This window comes from Arvicola amphibius, chromosome X, assembly GCF_903992535.2.
Source record: "Arvicola amphibius chromosome X, mArvAmp1.2, whole genome shotgun sequence".
NCBI lineage: Eukaryota > Metazoa > Chordata > Mammalia > Rodentia > Cricetidae > Arvicola > Arvicola amphibius.
In genome coordinates, this window is record NC_052065.1 from 9785389 (window position 1) to 9806076 (window position 20688).

The 20688-nt window shown below is 41.5% G+C and overlaps 1 protein-coding gene across 2 annotated transcripts in view; it reads left to right on the forward strand.

Moving 5' to 3' along the window:
* Positions 1–20688, forward strand: part of Ace2 (angiotensin converting enzyme 2) — a 50075-nt gene that overhangs the window by 13731 nt on the left and 15656 nt on the right. The window contains exons 3-10 of one of the 2 annotated variants that reach the window (XM_038316301.1): positions 727–820; positions 1998–2141; positions 5442–5554; positions 6722–6827; positions 9367–9464; positions 13570–13739; positions 16259–16485; positions 19098–19242. In XM_038316301.1, the coding sequence (XP_038172229.1) occupies positions 727–820; positions 1998–2141; positions 5442–5554; positions 6722–6827; positions 9367–9464; positions 13570–13739; positions 16259–16485; positions 19098–19242 (1097 nt within the window). Of the gene's footprint in view, positions 1–726; positions 821–1997; positions 2142–3998; positions 4058–5441; positions 5555–6721; positions 6828–9366; positions 9465–13569; positions 13740–16258; positions 16486–19097; positions 19243–20688 lie in introns of those variants that run through there. The other variant, XM_038316302.1, reaches the window with a different exon arrangement.

The following is a 20688-nucleotide window of genomic DNA, read 5'->3' on the forward strand; positions in this document are numbered from 1 at the left end:
CTTTACCCAGTATCTCCACTCCCCTGTACCTCCAGGGTAAAGTTGAAACTCTATTGTGGCAGAGATTGCTCCTTGTGATCTGGACCCCACTATCTCTCTGTTCTCTTGGCCTCCATTCCCTTCAGTGAGCACCGTGCCTGGAGTCCTCACCATCTCAATGGCAAAGGAGATATGAATTGCTGTATTTTGAGGCATTTCAAACTCCCCAAAGCACGTGAGCTCATGAGTTCACAGAGACTGAAGCAGCAAGCACAGGGCCAACATGGGTCTGTACCAGGTCCTCTGTGTGTATATCACAGCTTTTAGCTTAGGGTTTTTATGGGACTTCTGACTGTGGGAACGAGTGGGGCTCTGATGCTCTGGTCTGCTGCTGGAACTCTTTTCCTCTCGTTGGGTTGCTGTGCCCAGCTTCAATGTAATAGTTTCTGCTTCATCGTGTTATATTTTATTTTGTCTTGTTTGCTTATTATATCTTAGACGCCTGTTCTTTTCTAATGAGAGACAGAAAGGTAGCAGATCCAGAGGGAAGGATAGGTGTGTGTGTGGGGAACTGGGAGGAGTAGAAAGTGGGGGGACTATAATCAGAATACATTGTATGAGAAACCAATCTATTTTAAATAAAAGGGAAGAAAGAGAAAAATACTTCTGAGCAAAAGGATATCTCTATGCTGCCACCATTATATTACTTTTCCATACCTGCTACTACTCATTCCGTTTAATTTGCAGTTGAACACCATTCTGAACACTATGAGCACCATTTATAGCACTGGGAAAGTTTGCAACCCCAAGAATCCACAGGAATGCTTATTGCTTGAACCAGGTAGGTTATCTGCGTTTAGTAGTAGCTATAAAATTTGCATGTTCACGTATGCACAGTATAAATGGATATGCAAGTGCCCTTGGGTCGGAAGAGGTCAGAGGACAACCTCAATCGTCATCCCTCAGGAACCATTAGCAGTTCTCTTCGAGACAGGGTCTCTCACTGGATGGGCATGCACCAAGCGGATATTATGGTTTGTCAACAAGTCCAAAGGGTTTTCAGGTCTCTGATTCCTCGGGGCTGGAATTACATGTGCATACCACCGTACCCGACTTTTAATGTGAGTTCTGGAAATTGAACTCAGGCCCTCCTCCTTGTACGACCAGCACTTTCTGATTGAGTCATTTCCCAGCCTGAAACAGACCTTGGACAATGACACAATGTTTTGCAGACGGGTCATCTAAAGACGATACCATCCCAAGGTGTTTCTGTTCACAAATTCTCTTTTGTAAAAATTTGTACTTATTTTCATTGTGTGTATGCGTGTTACATGTGCATGTATGTGTGCAGATGTGGACGCCCATTACTTTTTGAGGTCAGAGGAAGGGGCTGGGTGTCCTGCTCTCTTACTCTCTGCCTTATTCCCATGAGCCTGGAGCCAAATTGGCTGCCAGCGAGTCCCAGGGATCCTTCTGTCTCTGTCCCTCCGGGCACTGGGATTGCAGCTGCATGCCTGGCCATGCCTAGCTGTGTGTGTTTGTTTTTGAGATTCTAATGCAATTACACCATTTCTTCTTTCTCTCTCTTCCCTTTAAACCCTTCCACGGGTCCTCCCCATTCTCCTTCAACACGCAGCTTTTTTTCCCCCATGGCTTCTGGGGATTTAGACTCGGATTCTCATGTTTGTGAGCAAGCACTTTTGTTCCCTGAGCTGTATTCACAGCCCTTCATAGAGATTCTTTTAACTTAAAAAAAAAACCGCATTGTAAATTTTATTACATTCAAGTAATTTAATTAAGTCAGTAATTAAATTACTTCAGGGATTTTTATTCCTTTGCCGATGTATTTGGATCTAATAATAAGTACAGAGAGATACACTACCCATGACATTTTGCTTAGTGACCTGGATGTCTGCCAGTCTTTTAATTCTTTAAAGCCTCTATATATGTAGATACAAATTATTGCATGGTAACTACAAATACTTCACTTGTGTGCTTATTTTCCGTTGGGCCAACAGGTTTGGATGATATAATGGCGACCAGCACAGACTACAACGAGAGGCTCTGGGCTTGGGAAGGCTGGCGGGCTGAGGTGGGCAAGCAGATGAGGCCACTATACGAAGAGTATGTGCTCCTAAAGAATGAGATGGCAAGAGCAAACAGTGAGTGCGCTGCTTTGTCCCAAGACGTTCTGCTTTCCACCGGGAGGGTGTTACAGGGCTATTTCTCATTTTACCACCGAGCTTGCCCTGTAATATTCAGAGGCCCCTAAATTAGCCATCGTTTCCTTAAAGGTTCAGGTTACCTGTCTCAGGGAGTCGGTGGGACATTCAAAAGGTGGCACCGTTAAGTGGATGGTTCAAAGAGCTTATGGGTGAGATGCAACTATGGGATCTCAAAGGAATAATCTGTGAATTATTAATTATTCATGGAGGCCTAAGGCCCCAGTGGGTATCTACTAAATGCTGCCACTGAGTGGAGATCCTATTATTCAGACAGGATGAGAGACAAAGACAATATTCACTTACCAAAATCCTCATTTGGTCACAATTCAGTCTCAGAGTTCAATTGTGTGTCTATAGCCGTCAGGGTGCTATGTATACAAATAATTTGCAAACAAACAGAGGACCACTGTTATAGTGTCTGAGATGAAGTGGGTGGCATCTGAGAATATAAGACCTTCAACGAAAGCAGGATTAAAAACTTAGAGATCAATTGCACTTTTTAAAGAAAATGGCAGAATGAGTAGGGACCAAGGGCTTGGAAATGGGTAAGCATCTGCCCCTTGCCAGCTGTGTGACTTTGGACACATGATTTTACCGCTCTAAGCACAGTCCGTTGGTGGGAAAGTAGATTGGTGCAGCCATTATGGAAAAATGATCTGGAGGCCCCCAGAGAAATTTCAGAGAGAACGGATGATCTGGTAATCCCCCTTCTGGGCAGGTACTCAGATACCCACATTTATCACATTATTAACAATAGCCCCAATGGGGAAAGCAAACCAGGTGCCCATTAACAGACAAATGAATAAAGAAACTATACAATATGTATATATGCATATAATAAAAGATATACAATAAGTAAAAGGGTTAACTAACTATACAGAAAAAGAATGAAATGTCACTGAGCCGTGGTGGTTCATGTCTTTTTTTCATTTTGTACATTCTTTTATATTTATTTATTTATTTATTTATTTTTATTTTAAGAAAGGAAACAAACTATCTTTTTTTCATTAGACATACCAATCCAAGTTCCCACTCCCTCCCCTCCTCCCATTCCCTCCACATACTCCCCACCCTGCCCCTATCCAGTCCTCAGAAAGGGTAAGGCATATTGCTTTGGGAAAGGTCCAAGGCCTTCCCTACTATATATATATCCAGGCTGAGCAAGGTATCCATCCAAAGAGAATCTGTTCCAAAAAGCCAGTACAAGCAGTAGGGTTAAATCCTGGTGCCACTGCTAGTGCCCCCCCCCACCTGCCCCAGCCATGCAACTGTCACCCACATTCCAGAGGGACTAGTTTGGTCTTGTGCTGCTTCCTTCCCTGTCTGGCTGGAGTTGGTGAGCTCCCATTAGTTCAGGTAGACTGCTTCAGTGGGTGTGGCATATGCCTTTTTAATCCTAACACTCGGGAGGCAGAGGCAGGAGGATCTCTGTAAGTTCGAGGTCAACCTGGTCTACAGAGCTAGTTCCAGGACAGCTAATGCTACAGAGAGAAACCCTCCCTTGAAAAAGCAAACAAAGAGGAATAAAATTGTCATTAGTGGAGTGATGGGAGGAAATGGGAAAATGCAGGCCAAAGGATTTGAAGTAGCACATGGTATAGGCAACAGCATGGAGAAACTACCAAACAGGACCACTCATTGGATAGAGAGAAAGGCTCATTGGGGACTGTTGCGGGAGCTCCTTCTGCTTTTTCAGCCAATAGCTGCTGAGATACCAGCCCATTGGGGCGTGGTCTCTCTCTTTAAAAAATGCGGCCACTTCCCTCCACTCGCGCTCTGGCTTCCGGCTCTGCTTCCAGCGATTAGGCTCCCTTCCTGATTGCGCAGAGGGCTGTTGGCTGGGACGGTGATCTGTAAGTTTTTCCCTTTTAAATAAATAACTATTCTATTAATCATAATTCCAAACTGGTGTGGGATTGTTTGTAACATACGCCTTCAGGGGACCAAACTGCCAAGGCCATCTTTAGGGGTGTGAGCAGCGAGAAGAGCAAAATGATGGGAAGGGCAAGCAGATCTTTCCTGACGGTCAGCAGTACAGGCTCTGAGTTGGTACTGTGGAGACTGACTGGGAACCGGGCATTTGTCTAAAGTGCTTGACATTTGGGGGAAGGTTAGAGAGGGTTCCTGGAGGATTAAGGGTGGTCCCTGGCAAACAGGAACCCACTTTAGGAGATCTGATTTTCTCGTAAACAGAAACTGCTTTTAGCCTTGTTTACCTGGCCAAAGTCCTTCTGTTTAGGACGTGTCACCAGCACTGCCATGGGGGAGGGCGAGAGGAGCTTTAGACCTAACAGGATGAACGAGGTTAAAAAGGACATGTACAATATGAGGACCACGGTGAGAAACAGCCTACAGTATTCAGGATTTTTCCCGACTAAGCACATTGTCATTGCTCTTGCCAAGACAAAAACAAACAAACAAACAAACAAACAAAAACCAAAAAAGGAGAACTATGTGAGATGTTAATTCGTGTCCCTATAATAAGAATTTTGCTATATATGTAACATAACATCGTGTTGTATGACCTGAAAAATACACACTAAGTTTGATTTGAGTGCAACATTCGTGTCGCATACAGAAATGTCCAGAAATCATGGTTTTGCTCCCGTCCTCCCTGACCTCTTAAAACGGATTTCTGCCCGCTCTTCTGAAGCGGCTGCTGAGCCTTGGATCTGGGATGACTTAGGGAAAGGAGTGCGGATATGTTAAAATACATTGTATGAGGGCTGGAGAGATGGCTCAGCGGTTAAAAGCATTGCCTGCTCTTCCAAAGGTCCTGAGTTCAATTCCCAGCAACCACATGGTGGCTCATAACCATCTGTAATGGGGTCTGGTGCCCTCTTCTGGCCTGCAGGTATACACACAGACGGAATATTGTATACATAATACATAAATATTTAAAAAATACATTGTATGAGATTTTCAAGGAATTATTAGAAGATATTTTAAAAAGCATAGTTTGTCAGTTAGCACAGTGGGCTTTAGAATGGCCACAATACCACATGGTTTCTGTGTTTGTTAAACCAGACAATCTACTTAAACTCCTGAGGAACAGAATTAGCAAGTCTTTACTTTCATTTGCATTTTTTTGAGTTGACATCTAGAAGGGTAACAAAATGTGATCATCCTTAATATCTTTTCCTGTACTGTCCCATGCAGACTAATCTATGTAGACTGTATTTCCCTCTTTTTATTTTCTTAATGCTTCCTTCTTTCTCTTTTCAAAAACAACCTCAGATTATAAAGACTATGGGGATTACTGGAGAGGGGATTATGAAGCCGAGGGAGCAGCCGGCTACAACTATGACGGCGACCAGTTGATCCAGGATGTGGAGCGAACCTTCCAAGAGGTAACAGACGGACTGCCGGGCAATAAACAGGAAGGGGCCACAACAGCCAATAGCCAAAGGCCATTGTTTTTAGTCTTATTTTGTTTTGTTTGCTGCTTTTTAATTTTTTTTTTTTGTTTTGGTCAGGGTCCCTTTACATAGCCCTGACTGCCCCGAAACTCACTGTGTAGATCAGGATGGCCTTGAACTCACAGAGATCTACCTGCTTCTGCCTCCCAAATGCTGGGATCAAAGGTGTGCCACCATGCCCAGCAAGAACTATTATGTTGAACATGCAAATTGGTCATTCCCAGCTCTCACAGTATTATAGCATATTAGAGTCGGAAAGGGTTTTTTTTCCTTTTTTTTTTTTTTTTTGAGACAGGCGTCAGACCTCTAACTTGCAGGGAAACTAAAGATGACCTTGAACTCCTGATCTCTTCTGCCTTCACCTGCTGAGTTAGGATTTACCGGTCTGCACCACCACGCCCAATTTGTGCAGGGCTGGGGAATGAACTCAGAACTTTGGTGCGTTCTAGACAAGCACTCCACTAACTGAGCTACATCCTCGGCCCTTGGAAAATATTTTCGAGAAAACTCTGAGCAGCTCCTACAGACAACCAGAACTGCCCTGCTTTCCTGTCTTTTACCCACTGACTAGGAATTACCAATAGAAAGAGCTTCCTGGGGTCAGCCTAGTCTTCCTTTTTTAGCAGAAAAACCATAGACTTCTCTTCCTCAGAACTCTCAGGGCTTTTATTTCATTAGTCTTTAACAAGGAAGCCTTTCCTTTTTTTCTTTCTTTCTTTCTTTCCTTCCTTCCTTCCTTCCTTCCTTCCTTCCCTTCCTCCCTCCCTCCTTCTCTCTCTCTCTCTCTCTCTCTCTCTCTCTCCCCCTCCCTCCCTCTCTTTCTTTCTAGAAAAAGTCTTAGAACAAAAGAAATTAGTAGCATCTTAAAATGACTTTTTGACATCAGCTTTCCTCTGGGGCCTTGCAATCCTCCCAGGGCTCATGTTGATTTATTTAGCGGGGCTAGCCAGAGTCAGTAGTTGTTAAGAAGGAATGCTCTCAAACTCTCAGAGTATCTGAGAGGAGAAGAAAATTGCCCTGTTTGAAGAAGCTCTTATTTCTAGAGTTGAGCATTGGAAATTGAAGTTGGGTATTTGGGGTCGTGAACTTTCTTTTCAGATTAAGCCATTGTATGAACATCTTCATGCCTATGTGAGAACGAAACTGATGGATACCTACCCCTCCTACATCAGCCCTACTGGATGCCTCCCTGCTCATTTGCTTGGTAAGGGACTACAGGGGTTCTTTGTGCTCTTTCTCCTTTTAATTATTCCCACGACTAAAGCTGTCTTTTGGAGGGTTGTTCAGACTAACGCATTTGAGAATATCTGTAAATAACGTTACTATCACTACGGAAGCTTTTTAAAAACACAGTTTCAGCAGAAAGTCAATTAAAAACTATTCTTTATTCTATTTAAAATGAATCTAGTCTCTAAAATTTATTCTCTATTTAAGATGACTAGGGAAAGAATCCTACGTTAAAATGTGTTTATTCCAGTCGGTTGGCGAAGCTTGGGATTTCAGGATTAGACAGTCTGAATGAAAGAGCTCATTGGGCAGAAGGCGGCAGGAGGGAAATGTCCCTAGGATAAAGATACTGCCTACGGGAAAGCTTCAGGAGTTCAAGCTAGACTGTGCCAATAAATCTTACTGAAAATACTCTGTTCGGAATCACATTTGAGCAATGAATGAAGGAGAATGGCCATCCTTTCCTATCCCAGCTGCCAAGGCCAAGTAAAATAGAAATATCTGAAAATCTCCTGCCATGCGTGCTTAGTATTCTCCATAGATAAACCTTGTATCTACCGGTAGGGGTGTGAACAAAAGAACTTTGGGAATCTTTAACTTTAATTTAACACAACATAGAAATCGTCTCTATGACGTCCCTGGCAGGCGATATTCAGTAATTTTGTGTCAGCTTAAATCTATCTGGTGTGGTGAGCTCTTTCTTCCTACCGTGGTAGGTTCGTTCTTCTTTCCAAGCAGATGTTGCTTGGTACCAATTATATGAAAGTTCTGTTTTATATGGAACCGGACCAGCACTTCTCTGGTGTCTTCTGTTTGCTATTCTTATTTCCATGCATAGCATTACTCAGAATATGTCAGTTCCTATTTGACAAGATGACCTTCTAGACATACATGAACAGCTGTCATATAAGACACCTGGCCGCAATTCTATCTTCACCACAGATTAGTGACGATTACAGTTATTATCGTCTATGTTTGGTTTTCTTTCCTTCAAGTTCAATGTGTTATGGTAATTTTGCTATTGTTATGAGTCATAATGTAAATATCTGATAGGGGACCCCAAAGGGGTCCAGGCCCCGTCATTTTCTCAGCAGCTGAAGGTCTTACTTGCTTTAGAAGTCATCTCATTCTGCTTCTTGGGCCACTTTTGGCCTTTGACTATGTACTGAACTTCATTTTGTGGTAAGTACTTACAAATTTAAGTGTGCAAATTCACTTTTATCTTTATTAAATCCAATCTTTTTTTTTAAATTTATTATGTATATAGTGTTCTAGGCACCAGATCTCATTATAGACGGGTGTGAGCCATCATGTGGTTGCTGGGAATTGAACTCAGGACCTCCGGAATAGCAGTCAGTTCTCTTAACCTCTGAGCCATCTCTCCAGCCCATTAAATCCAATCTTAAAAAAAAAAAAAACAAATCCACCAGGGCTGGCAAGATGGCATGGCAGGTGAAAATGTTTACCATGCCAACCTGGTGATCTGAGTTTGCTCTGTAGAATCCATGGTGGAAGGAGAGAATCAACTACTGAAAGTTGTCCTCTGATAATTGTTCACATGTGGGCTGTGGTACACGCACGCCGTGTTCACACACATCGCACACAGGCACGCATGCACACAATTACTATTTATTGGTAAATGAGTTCACTGGAGTGCTCTTCATGTCATTGTGTTGCCCATATTTTTAGTGCTAGGGTTTGGCCTCTCGCTATTTCAGTGCATCCTTTTCTGGATCCATCTTTCCTTTTAGGATTTCTGGCTCTGAATCCAACTTCACACTGTTGAAGTTGCTCAGCTACCTAGTTAGGTGTGCTATTATGGTATTAAAAGTAAAACTTAGATATCAGTATCAGTTAATGGTATTTGTTAAGGACATGGTGGCTTTCTATAAGCCTAATGTGTAGTAGCTATGATGTCCCGTATGTTTTCTTTTGTTCTGGTTTTTGGAGAAAGGGTCTCACCATATAGTCCTGAGTGGACTGGAACTTGTTGTGCAACCCAGGCTGGTCCTGAACTTGAGATCCTGTTCTCTTAGCCTCCCAAGTCCTGAGCTTTCTGGCATGCACCACCATGTCCAGTTTTAATTGGGCCCTCCAGTAACAATTCATTATAGGAGAATCTGTGAAGAGTCTCTAACAAGCTTTGCCTAACCATAGAATCTCTTGTACACCTAGTATTTTACAGGTGATAAAGAATGTTACTATAAGAAAAGGACCAAAAGGAGAAATGGGATTAGTGAAAAGGGAATGCAGCACTAGATGGTTTAGAAGTACTGAGTTGCCAGCACTCGGGAGGCAGAGGCAGGCGGATCTCTGAGTTCGAGGCCAGCCTGGTCTACAAGAGCTAGGTCCAGGACAGGCTCTAGAAACTACAGGGAAACCCTGTCTCGAAAAACCAAAAAAAAAAAGAAGAAGTACTGAGTGACTGCCATGCGCAGGCAACCTTATGCACTATGAAGATTGGACTGTATTTCTGTTGCTTTTGTCAAATATTAATGTATTCTTTTTGTAAATAGGTGATATGTGGGGTAGATTTTGGACAAATCTGTACCCTTTGACAGTTCCCTTTGGCCAGAAACCAAACATTGATGTTACTGATGCAATGGTGAATCAGGTAGGAAAAAGAAGTCTTAAAACACGAGGCTTCAACTGTCTTTTTCATTTATGCATCTTTCTGTTCTGATCTTGTATGTAAAATCATGTTGCTAGAGATCTAAGTTAACTTAAATTTATTTCCTATTGTATTTTTGTGGAAAAGTAGTTTATAATGTCAAAAATCTCAAGTTCCTTCAATTACACGACCTTTATTTATCTTGTTGAGAGACAAAATTGAGATGACCTGATTTTTTTCTTTAAGCAATAAGATATGGATTAATCACTTGGTTGGAATCACACATTTCAAAGTCAATTTTTGCTAAGTAATCAGTCTGTAATCTCTATGAATAGTGATGAACAGGAACATCTTATTTTGGATATTAAAAGTCATTGTTGAAATATTACAAGAATCCTTTAAATCAATTGTGTTCTCTTTCATCAGTGAAATCATAGTAGATTTTACATGGTTTTTAAAAATTTAATTAAGGCCGGGCGGTGGTGGCGCACGCCTTTAATCCCAGCACTCGGGAGGCAGAGGCAGGCGGATCTCTGTGAGTTCGAGGCCAGCCTGGTCTACAAGAGCTAGTTCCAGGAGAGGCTCTAGAAACTACAGGGAAACCCTGTCTCGAAAAACCAAAAAAAAAAAAATTTTATTAAGTTCTACATTTATGATTAGAAAGAATGACCACATTTTTTATTGATTTTTATTGAGCTCTACACTTTTCTCTGCTCCCCTCCCTGCCTCTCCCATCCCACATTTTCATTTGCCTCTGAAATGGTCTCAGATGGTCACACAATAATTAACTATGTGGGCTTGCTGAATATTTGCTCACAAATCCCCTTACAGCTGTAAGGGGTAATGCAGTGATGATTTTCACATATGTAGCATACTCTTGGGGAAAGTTCATGGTAGAATAAAACCCCAAAGCTGCAAGCCCTCAACTCGTGCAGCTGTTCTAGCTCCATGTTGTCATTGAGTCGTAGCAGATGGCCATCATGATATCAACTCTTGTCCTTTCCCAAGGGCCTCCATGTGTATTGTATACTGCCTTCCACACAGACTACGTAGTTGGTGCTTTTCCAGTGTTACCTCTAAAAGTGTCAGAGGAGCTCCATTAGAGCTCCATGCTGTAAGAGACAAGACGGGCTTAGAGGTGCGATTCACCCAATGGCACAAAGATAGTCAGAGGCATCTCCTTTTTCAATTAAAAACTTCTAATGTTTCTCGTCCACTTCTGTTTTTCTATTCGTTTACTATTCTAGAAATGTTGACTGTGCTTACCAGTCTGTGCTGTTTTGTTCATTCAGCTTCAGAATTTCATATTAAAAAACAATCTGGAAATGTATATGCCATAGCATGCTCCCGCCCCTAAGAATCTTAAACACTAAGAACAAAGCAAGAGACATTACAGTCTCTGACTTTAAAACACGCTACAAAGTGGGATCATTAAAAATAGACACAGAGACCACTAGAGCAGAACAGAAAACCTAGAAGCAAACTCATGCATTCATAGTCAACCAGTTTTCAACAAAGGTGCTAAGAACATACATTTGAGCAAGGACAGCCTGTTCAATAATTATTAGATGCTGTGTTAGATGTCCACATGTAGAAGAACCAAACAGGAATTTTGTTTCTTACCAGTTCCAAAAACCAAATCAAAAGGGCCAAAGATCTTGTTGTAAGACCCAAGACTATGAAGCAGGGGAAATGATTCCAGACATTGGAATTGGCCAGGAAGTTTTGAGCAAGACCTCCCAAGACACAATACTCAAAAGCTAAAGTAGACAGATATGAAAGTAAAAAGCTTCTGCACAGCTAAGGAAACAAGAAGAGAAAACAATATGCAGAACACAAGAAAGTATTGAAAACATGGACATGTGGTGAGAGTTAATGTCTAAGATGTATAAGAAATACAATAGCAAGACTCCATATAACCCGACTAAAACGTGAGCGTTGTTCTTCAATAGGTATTTCTTGAAAGAAGGCATATAGTTAATCTTTCTATAAAAATGTTCAATACCATCAATGATCATGAAAATGCAATTCAAAGCCAAAATGTATGATGACTTCACTCCAGTAAAAAAAAAAAAATGGCTATTTAAAAAAGAAAAAAACAAAACAAAACAAACAGCAACAACAGCAAAAACAAAAACAAAAATAACCCACTGAGTGCTGGTGAGGATGTGAAGTAAAGAGAACCCTTCCACACTGACTTGGAAATGCAACTTAGTACATCCATTAGAGGAAACAGCCAGCCACTTCCTTAGAAAATTAAAAATGCAACTGCCATATAATCCAGCAACTTTATTCCTGGGTATATATCCAAAGGAAATGAAATGAGTATGTTGAAATGTCATCGATACTCCTGTGTTTGTCAGAATGCTGTTCATAGTGCTCCTGAAATGAGAACAAACTCAGTGTCTCTATAGGGATGAATAGATAAAAGAAACTGTGATACCTGCATACAGTGGACTGCTTTTCAGCCACAAAAGAAGGAATTCCTGTCATTCATGACAAATGAATGGCTCTCAGTCATTCAGATGGAACTGGAGGGTGTTGTGTTAAGCGAAATAAGCCAGACATACAAAGACAAGTACATATGATCTCACTCGTATGTGGGAGTACTAAAGCTGATCTCATGGAAGTTGGGAGTAGAAGGAAGGTCACCAGATGCTGAAGCATGGAAGGAGAGGGAGGAGCGAGATGAAGCTATCATCAGTTCTCAGTAATAATTTAGATGTGCGATTGCACAGTGCAGTGACTATAGATAATGATGACATACTGTGTAGTTTTGATAAGCCCAAGAAAGAAATCGAATATTTTCTCCATAAATAAATGGTAAATGAGAAAACAGATATGTGTATCCTAATTGGAACAGTAGACAACATATATGTGTATGAAAACACACATTATACCCCAGAAACATGTGCTACATTTCTATTCGTTTGTATCAGTAAACTATTAATTCAAATTAAAAGACTGGCATACTAATTAGTACCATTTTTTTGACATTAAGCCTTTAGGAGTCAATAATATAACTGATGATGCTAATAATAACAATACACATTCATATTCTGTTTCTTATCGCTAGGGTTGACAGAATAGATACACTAAACGTGACTGATATTCAAGATCAGAATAAATCTTCTGTTACTAAAAATAGTTCATGGCACCAAGTATTAAATACTCAACCTTTGTTTGCCTGATGTGGGCTTCATTGCCTCAGCAGATTTGGTTGTCTCCTGAGATATTGGTATGAAAGAATTTGCCAGGTGGTACATGCCTATGGCAATCTTTGGATAGTTTCAAAATATTCTGAGAGTTCAGATGCTAAAGTGAAGCTCAAATACGCATTGGCTTCTAGGCCACATCTGGCTTTTTGCTTCCAAAAGCCTAGCCCTTTATGTCTACTATGTTGTTCATTTCTTTCATTGAGTCGAAGCTATGTCTTGAGCCTTCAAGGAGTTCAATGACTGCTGCCTTTAGTTAAGTAGTCTTCAGCAAATGGATCATTAAGGTTTTTTTGTTTGTTTGTTTGTGTTGGAATATAAAGAAAACTGATCATGGATTTAGCTTGAAAGTAGACGGTTTGTCTAACATATGTAAAGCCCCGGGTTGCTTCACAGCACTGGAGGGCGGGGGAGTCCATAAAACCAAAACCCCAAGAATAAGGACAAAGCAAAAGAAAACAAAAAGCATCCCACATATAATTCAGCTTGTTGTTAATATTTTCATGTATCTTTTTATTAGTGAAGATTGATACCAACTAAATGGTTTCTTTTATTTTTTTTCACTTATAATTTTACTCTATTTTATAATGTCCATATGGTTTCTTTGTAGATAGTTTGTGTGCCTGCACAGTTTCTATTCCACAAAAGTCTCATTCCTTACTGATTCTGATGACTGTTTCCTCTTTGCTTATATAAAACTATACTCAATGTAACTCCTTGACACAAGTTTTGATTATTTCCTAGGTAAATTCCCTAGAGGCAGCTATGGAGGCAGGTGGGAAACATTCAAAAGCCCAGCTGTCTGCTGGGAAAGTTATGCTAACGTCTATGTCCAACAGGAGGAATTTCTATTATAGTATAGGGACTAAATATTCTTTCTTTTTCTCCCCCAGGGCTGGGATGCAGAAAGGATATTTAAAGAGGCAGAGAAGTTCTTTGTTTCTGTTGGCCTTCCTCATATGACTCAAGGATTCTGGAAAAACTCAATGCTGGTTGATCCAGGCAATGATCGGAAAGTGGTCTGCCATCCCACAGCTTGGGACCTGGGGAAGGATGACTTCAGGTACCTGGGCTGATGCTTGGAGTGCAGATACTGAACGGGAAGCAATGAAGGCAGGATTCCCTATGCTTCTTTGAGCATGTGATTTAAGGATCTGCAAACTAAAGCTGGGGGTCCACAAGAGTACATCTGTCTCACTCAGGAAAAGAAGGCCCACAGGTCCCAAATGGCACTTTTAGAGGACATACCTTACTTGAAAATTTGCCAGTTCATGAGAGTCTCCTGATCACAGGGTTGGTGGCACCCTATTAGGAAAGATTTGGTGCCGAGAACCTATTACAGATGAACAAATGACTCACACATTGATCTTCCCCCCTGCCCCTCACTCTTGTGAAATAGGACAAATGGATAACAAATTGGAATAAGAGGGAGAAAATGGTTCATGCTGTAAGAGAGACGTAGGGAATGCTTTCTTAGGAATTGGAATACGGGAATGAGCCACTCCTGTACTAGGAGATAGGGTCAGACAAGGGCTTTATGGGTGGTTTAGGAATTGAGCTTGGATTGCAAGAAGAGGTTGGATAGATACCTGGGAGGACAGCACATGGGAAGAACAGAGGGATTAGGTGCAGAGGGCGGGGCTTGGTGTCGGTGCTGAAGTCAGCAAGCTTAGGCTGGAACAAAAAAAGAATATGTTCAGGATAGTTTGAGAGTCCTGTGATGGGACAGAATGAGCCTGGGGTTTGGAATCCAAGGTGTGTCACCTAATGATCAGGCAACCTTGAGCAAAGTCAGCTTGGCTTTCAGTTTCCTTATCTACAAAGCAGAACACTAATGACCAGGTTTGTGTCTTGGGTTCATTCCCTCGCTTGCATTGGCAGTTTATATCAGGGGAGACCTCTCAGGAAAAGTCAAGTGAGGGAAAAGGTCAAGTTAGGCAAAGCCGGTAAGGGTGCAGTCTGTGATGGAGACTTGACTCTAGCCTGATCTCATGAACTGCTCTGAAGCCTGATTTGAATCAGAATTTATCACACCTTGAGCCAAGGGTCTGGTCTTTATATTTACCCTATGTTAGTCAGTCACAGGCTATAGATTACCCCAAATTATTAAGAAAACCTCTCGCCCAGGGGTAGTGGTGCATGCCTTTAACCCCAGCACTTGGGAGGCAAAGGCAGGCAGATCTCTTTGAGTTCGAGGTCAGCCTGGTCTGCAAAACGAGTTCCAGGACGGCCAGGACTGTTACACAAATAAACCCTATCTTGAAAAAACAAAACAAAAGAAGAAAACCCCTCTCCTTGGGGAATGGGGTCTAGTCCTACAAACACCCATTAGAGTAGAGGTCAGTAGTCTTTTCCTGTAAAGATAGGAAGGAGTGAGGGCTTTGAAAAACTGTGCAGCTGGGCACACACCTTTAAGCGTTTAATCCCAGCATTTGGGAGGCAGAGATAGGCAGATCTCTGCGAGTTCAAGACCAGCCTGGTCTACAGAGTGAGTTCAAGGACAGCCAGGGCTGTTACATAGAGAAATTCTTCCTTGACTCTACACTCCCAAAAGAACCCCCCTGTTGCAATTAGACAACTCTGCACTTGTAGCATGAAAACAGAGATAAATAATCCATAAGCAAATGAGTGGGGATGTGGGCCGATTAAGCTTTCGAAAAGCAGGCATCAGGTTGTTGGTGATCGGTCCAAATCTTCCAGTAAGGCTAAGAAATGAGAACATATTCATAAATATAGATAGCAAGTACATAATAGCTATTATAATTGTTAGAAAAAAATGGAGAGAAATGTTAGAAAAGCAAGTTATGGTCATATTGGGGTGGATATAGGAGGTTGACCTTTTTCTAAACAGTGGGGAGTTTCTGAAGAGTGTTTATCAGTGCGCAAGGGGCAAACAAGGGAATGATGGGAAGATCCATCTGAAAATCTTTGGAAATATACCACCCATTCATATCTGAGCGAGCTTAGGGGTGTGAAACGGAGAAGGGCCACCACATATTTGCCAAACACAGTTGTGTTCTCACTGGGTCACAGCACGGTTAGACAACCCTACCTGTTGTCTTGAAACATCACTTCTTGTTGACTTCTATGTGGTGACGGCCTTCCAGACTTCACACGTTTTCTATGCCCCCTGGCTGTATGCTTGGCAAAATCTTAAGTACGTGGAGCTCCTACAGCTTTGTCTTTGGTCATCTCTCTTGCTACCCTGCCATCGTGTCTACCTTCATGATTTACATTTCAATGATGCCCAAGTCTAAATATCTCACCCCTTTTCTGTCCTGGCTATACATGGTGATTCTAGAACACTCTGCCCGTATTCACTTACTGTTATGCACTAGGCCACTTTTATCAATCGCTTACACATTACTCGCCTCAGAATTATGTAACAGAGAGCTCTGCTTATCACCCTTTCCATGCGTGTCTGAGCACAAGAATAGAATCTAGACCTGCCCATCACTTTATATCGAGTAACAGGTTCATAAGGGAAAATTAATAAAAATTCAACATTGAAAATCTTCATGTTGCCCAACTCCAAAAAATTCTGGAAATTAAGTAAGATTCTTGCCTATTTTTTTTATGCAGAATCAAGATGTGTACAAAGGTCACAATGGACAACTTCCTGACAGCCCATCACGAGATGGGACACATCCAATACGACATGGCATATGCCACACAGCCTTACCTGCTAAGAAATGGAGCCAATGAAGGCTTCCATGAAGCTGTTGGGGAAATCATGTCACTTTCTGCAGCGACACCGGAGCATCTGAAATCCATTGGTCTTCTGCCGTCCGATTTTCAGGAAGATAGTGGTACATTTTCCTTTGGCTTGTTTTTGGGGGTAATCTGATAGGAGGAGAGGTATTTATTATCACCTATAGGAAAATATTTGTTTTTCTGTATGCTGCCTAGGTGAAAAAAAAATGTTTATGGGGCTGGCTACTGGCAATTTTTTTTTAGATCATGCTAACTTGTGGTTTCATATATTTAAGCAAGGAATTAAGTGAGATAACTGAATGAATGATGTTGGAATTCTAAGAATGATCTAATAGAAGATTGGTGGACTTTTTGAAGCTACTGAAATTGCGTGGAAGAACTTGGATGGTTTGTCCAAGTGTCTGGCTTTTAAAGAGTTGGCTGTCATTTGAAGTTACAAACAGATAGGCAACTCCCCAGACTGTTCGAGTGGGAACAGGATATTCTGAGACTGTTTTACAGAGAAGGGGTGTGAACAGAGGGCCCATGCTATCCCTCAACATCTTTGCCTGACACAGGCAGTCCATCTATTTGGGACGATTGAACTTGATGAAGTACGACTTCTCAGGAGAGCCAGATTTTTCCGATTTTTGCCGTGGCTTTTGCCAAACAAAAAAAAAAAGAGTCTAATACTTTCATTTCTTTCATGAATTTTTCACCCCTCTTTTTACTAGTTTTTAGGTTCTGTAATTTATTTTATTTTTCAAATTACATGTATGAATACGCATAAGGGCGCTTGGCTCCTATCCTCCATCATTCCCTTTCTTATTCCTTTCCCTTCCCTCCGAACGCACATTTTCCAACAAATTTCCCTCAGATGTTCATGACTGTCTGCTTGTGTCTCACTGCATTTCACGATGGTTTGAGCTGAGCCTTGGTTCAGGGGAGTAAAGGTCATGAGTTTCATCCCTGTGTGCACAACTCACTTGACTTTGATCTCTGGCTCTTAGTGACCTGACAAAGGCCTGATAGGAGGCCAGGGGAAGGGCCATCATCATTTCTGAAATAGTCACTATTAATCCAGGTACAGTAATTTATAGACCAGCGGCGGTGCTTTTTGATGAAGAAAGCAACATGGGAAAAGCAATTTATGATAACCATACCTGCTTCCAAATTTAAAAGTACGGCTAATTCATGCTAATGAACAGACAATGATTTGTTTTATGGTTTTGTTACGTCTGCCTTGAAAATAGGCAAAGATGGTGAAATCAGTGTGTTTCTTCTGATGTCACACAATGAAAGCCCTGGCTTGAAAAAGCCTCCTTTCCTTGGTTCTCGCCTTGTGAATGGTGTCAAACCAATAGAATTCCTTCATTCTTTTTCTCCTTTCCTTTATCTTGTCCTTCTCTTCTTTTTGGGGTTGTGTATGATTTTTTTGCTTGTAGACAGGGTCTTCCTCTGTAGCCAGGGATGTCCTAGAACTCATAACAACCCCTTCTACCTCAGCCTCTCAACTTCATGGCTTCTAGGCATGAGTCACTGTGCCTGCCTCTTTATTTTTTCTAAACAAATTTATTGAGCACCTACTATGTGCGAGGCATTTCCCCTCTAAACATACAATGATGTACAGAGTAGATAACAACCCCTGCACTTACATTGGAGTGGTCTTCTGTGGAATGCTGGAGGCCAGCTCGACTTCTTATTTAGGGCAATGGCCTTATATAACCTGTAAAAAGCAGTTAATATTCTTGCTAAGGAAGAAATCAGTCCACTTAAAGGACATTGTACTTATGATTATCCAGTGGAGGATGCCTTCTAGAGATGACCATTAAATATTTTGGGCTTAAATTTATTTTTAACTACTATACAAGAACATAACTGGTTGTACATGTTAATGGAGTAGCATGATGTGAAGATACATGTACAGCTCATGTGATGTTTACACTACAGCAAACATCTCTATCTCTACAAACATCATTGGCCGATGGTGAAATTTTTGATAATCCTTTCTTCTTGCTTCTTTTGCTTTTTGCTTTGTCAGCGCTGGAAATGGACCTGAGGGCCTCGCCCATGCTAGGCAATCACTCCACCGCTGATAGAGCTCTTCCTGAAAAAGCACAAGACGTTATTGTCCTTTAGATAGCCAACCTGTTGTGCAAAAGAACGGTATTTTTTCAAAAATTTCCCCGCCCTAGTTTCTAAGGTTTCAGCACGTCTGTTTAATGTTTGCTTGTTTACTAAGGACTCACAGAGGGTATTACAGAACAGACACTGGACTGGGTACACAACCTTGAATGAGACATTAACAGTCACTGCCTGCACGGAGCTCTCAAGAACAAACAGCACGACTAGGAAAATAGATGAAATTGCCCTACTTAACTCTGATAAGGGGATGTTTGAAGGAGGCAATTGAAGGTGGTAAAAAAAAATATGGATCAGTTAACTTGTGGATTTTGACTTAGCTTTTTCTAGGGCTTTATTCTAAATCCATCACCTGAGAAGAAAAACATACATACATATATATATATATATATATATATACACACACACACACACACACACACACACGCACTATATATATGTCCACTGCCAATATTTCTCATGTAGCCATCCTGTAGTAGAGTTATCCTGAGGAGGAATAATAGCTTGAGATTAGACAAATTCTCTTACAAAAATTTCTGCTTTCATCTTCCATCTTAATATTTGCTCTTTTCCATGTTACTTTCAGAAACAGAAATAAACTTCCTACTCAAGCAAGCCCTGACCATTGTTGGGACGCTGCCATTCACTTACATGCTAGAGAAGTGGCGGTGGATGGTCTTTAAGGGAGAAATTCCCAAAGAACAGTGGATGGAGAAGTGGTGGGAGATGAAGTAAGTCACGAATTTGCAGTCCGCGAACTGTTTCCTCAAGGGCTTACTGTTTCCTTAAAAGCATTTTGCTTCGCTCGCAGTGCTATCTTTATTTCAATTGCCCAAGGGGAGGCTTTCTGAGGTCACCTGAACCCACAAATTTCAGGGGGGGCTAGGACACTAATGCCAGATGGCCTGGTTGGTGGCTAAATACCTTAGCTCTCTGGTTTTCTTGTGGAACAACTCTCATGGTGAGTAGCATCCTTCCTCATGGGGGAATCAGTTCACATTGCTTATAGAACTGATATTCATGATAATGCGCCCTTGGGCAGGAGTCCTGTTTTCCTTTCTCACTCCTTTGCTCCTGTTTCCTGAAATCATTTCCCAGGACATTGTCTCAAGGGTCTTTTTTGAGTGTAATAAGCCTGGTAGTGGTGGCGCATGCCTTTAATCCCAGCACTTGGGAGGCAGAGGCAGGCAGATCTCCGAGTTTGAGGCCAGCCTAGTTACAGAGCGAGTTCCAGGAGATCCAGGGCTACACAGAGAAACCCTATCTTGAAAAACCAAAAAAAGGAAGAAAAAAGATGTAATTAATCAGGATAGTTTCTAATGTTTGTGTATAAGCGAAGCTGAACAAAAGTTGCCTGCAAAAATTGCAATAATAAAGGGCAAAACTATATTCCTTTTCAATAATGTCTAAAAATAAAGCCAATATGGCTTCTCTACCCTTTTCCCCAATTGTGTTAACTTTCGGATCCCTGTTAACTTATTTTAAACCAACGTGGAATCAGACGTGCAAAGTAATCCATCACTGTACTGATTGCTCATTTGGCCATTTGCCAATCAGAAGTGCAGTTTCTCCTCAGTGTTCTGGTATAGTATTTAGCACGAGAACGATAAAGATAATTGAGACCCAACCTCAGACTCCAGCTCATGTCTCGGTGGTAAGGAGTTTACATGTGAAAAATCACAGCATAGGGAGAGAAATGGCAGAGATTAGAGACAACGCTAGAGACGATGTATGAAAGTGGACGGCGGGCTCAGAGGTAGAGAAGGGGGGGACAACGAGAAAGGGAGCAGGATGTGATAATAAGGAACCGAGGATGATCAAAGATATTACATACATGTATGAGATGTCATGAGAACCCGGATTTTATGCAACTAGTAAATACTAGTAAAAGGCAAGAGAATAAAGCATTACTAAAAGAAGACCCCGAGTCTAAGGGAGCGGAAGGGTTTAAGTGCATTGCCCAGTGGGTGGCAAGCTCCACTGAAGGGGACACATTTGAATTAGTTTTGAAAAAAAAAAAAGATTTCAATTTTACAAACTGCTGACAGGAACACAGAAAGTGCAGTGCCTGAGAGGAATGGATAGAGTTTCCACTGCATCTTTATAGCCATACAGTGTTCTTTATGGACTCTTTAAACTCTGGGTTTTAAGGAGATAGCTATTTTCCAATGGTGAGT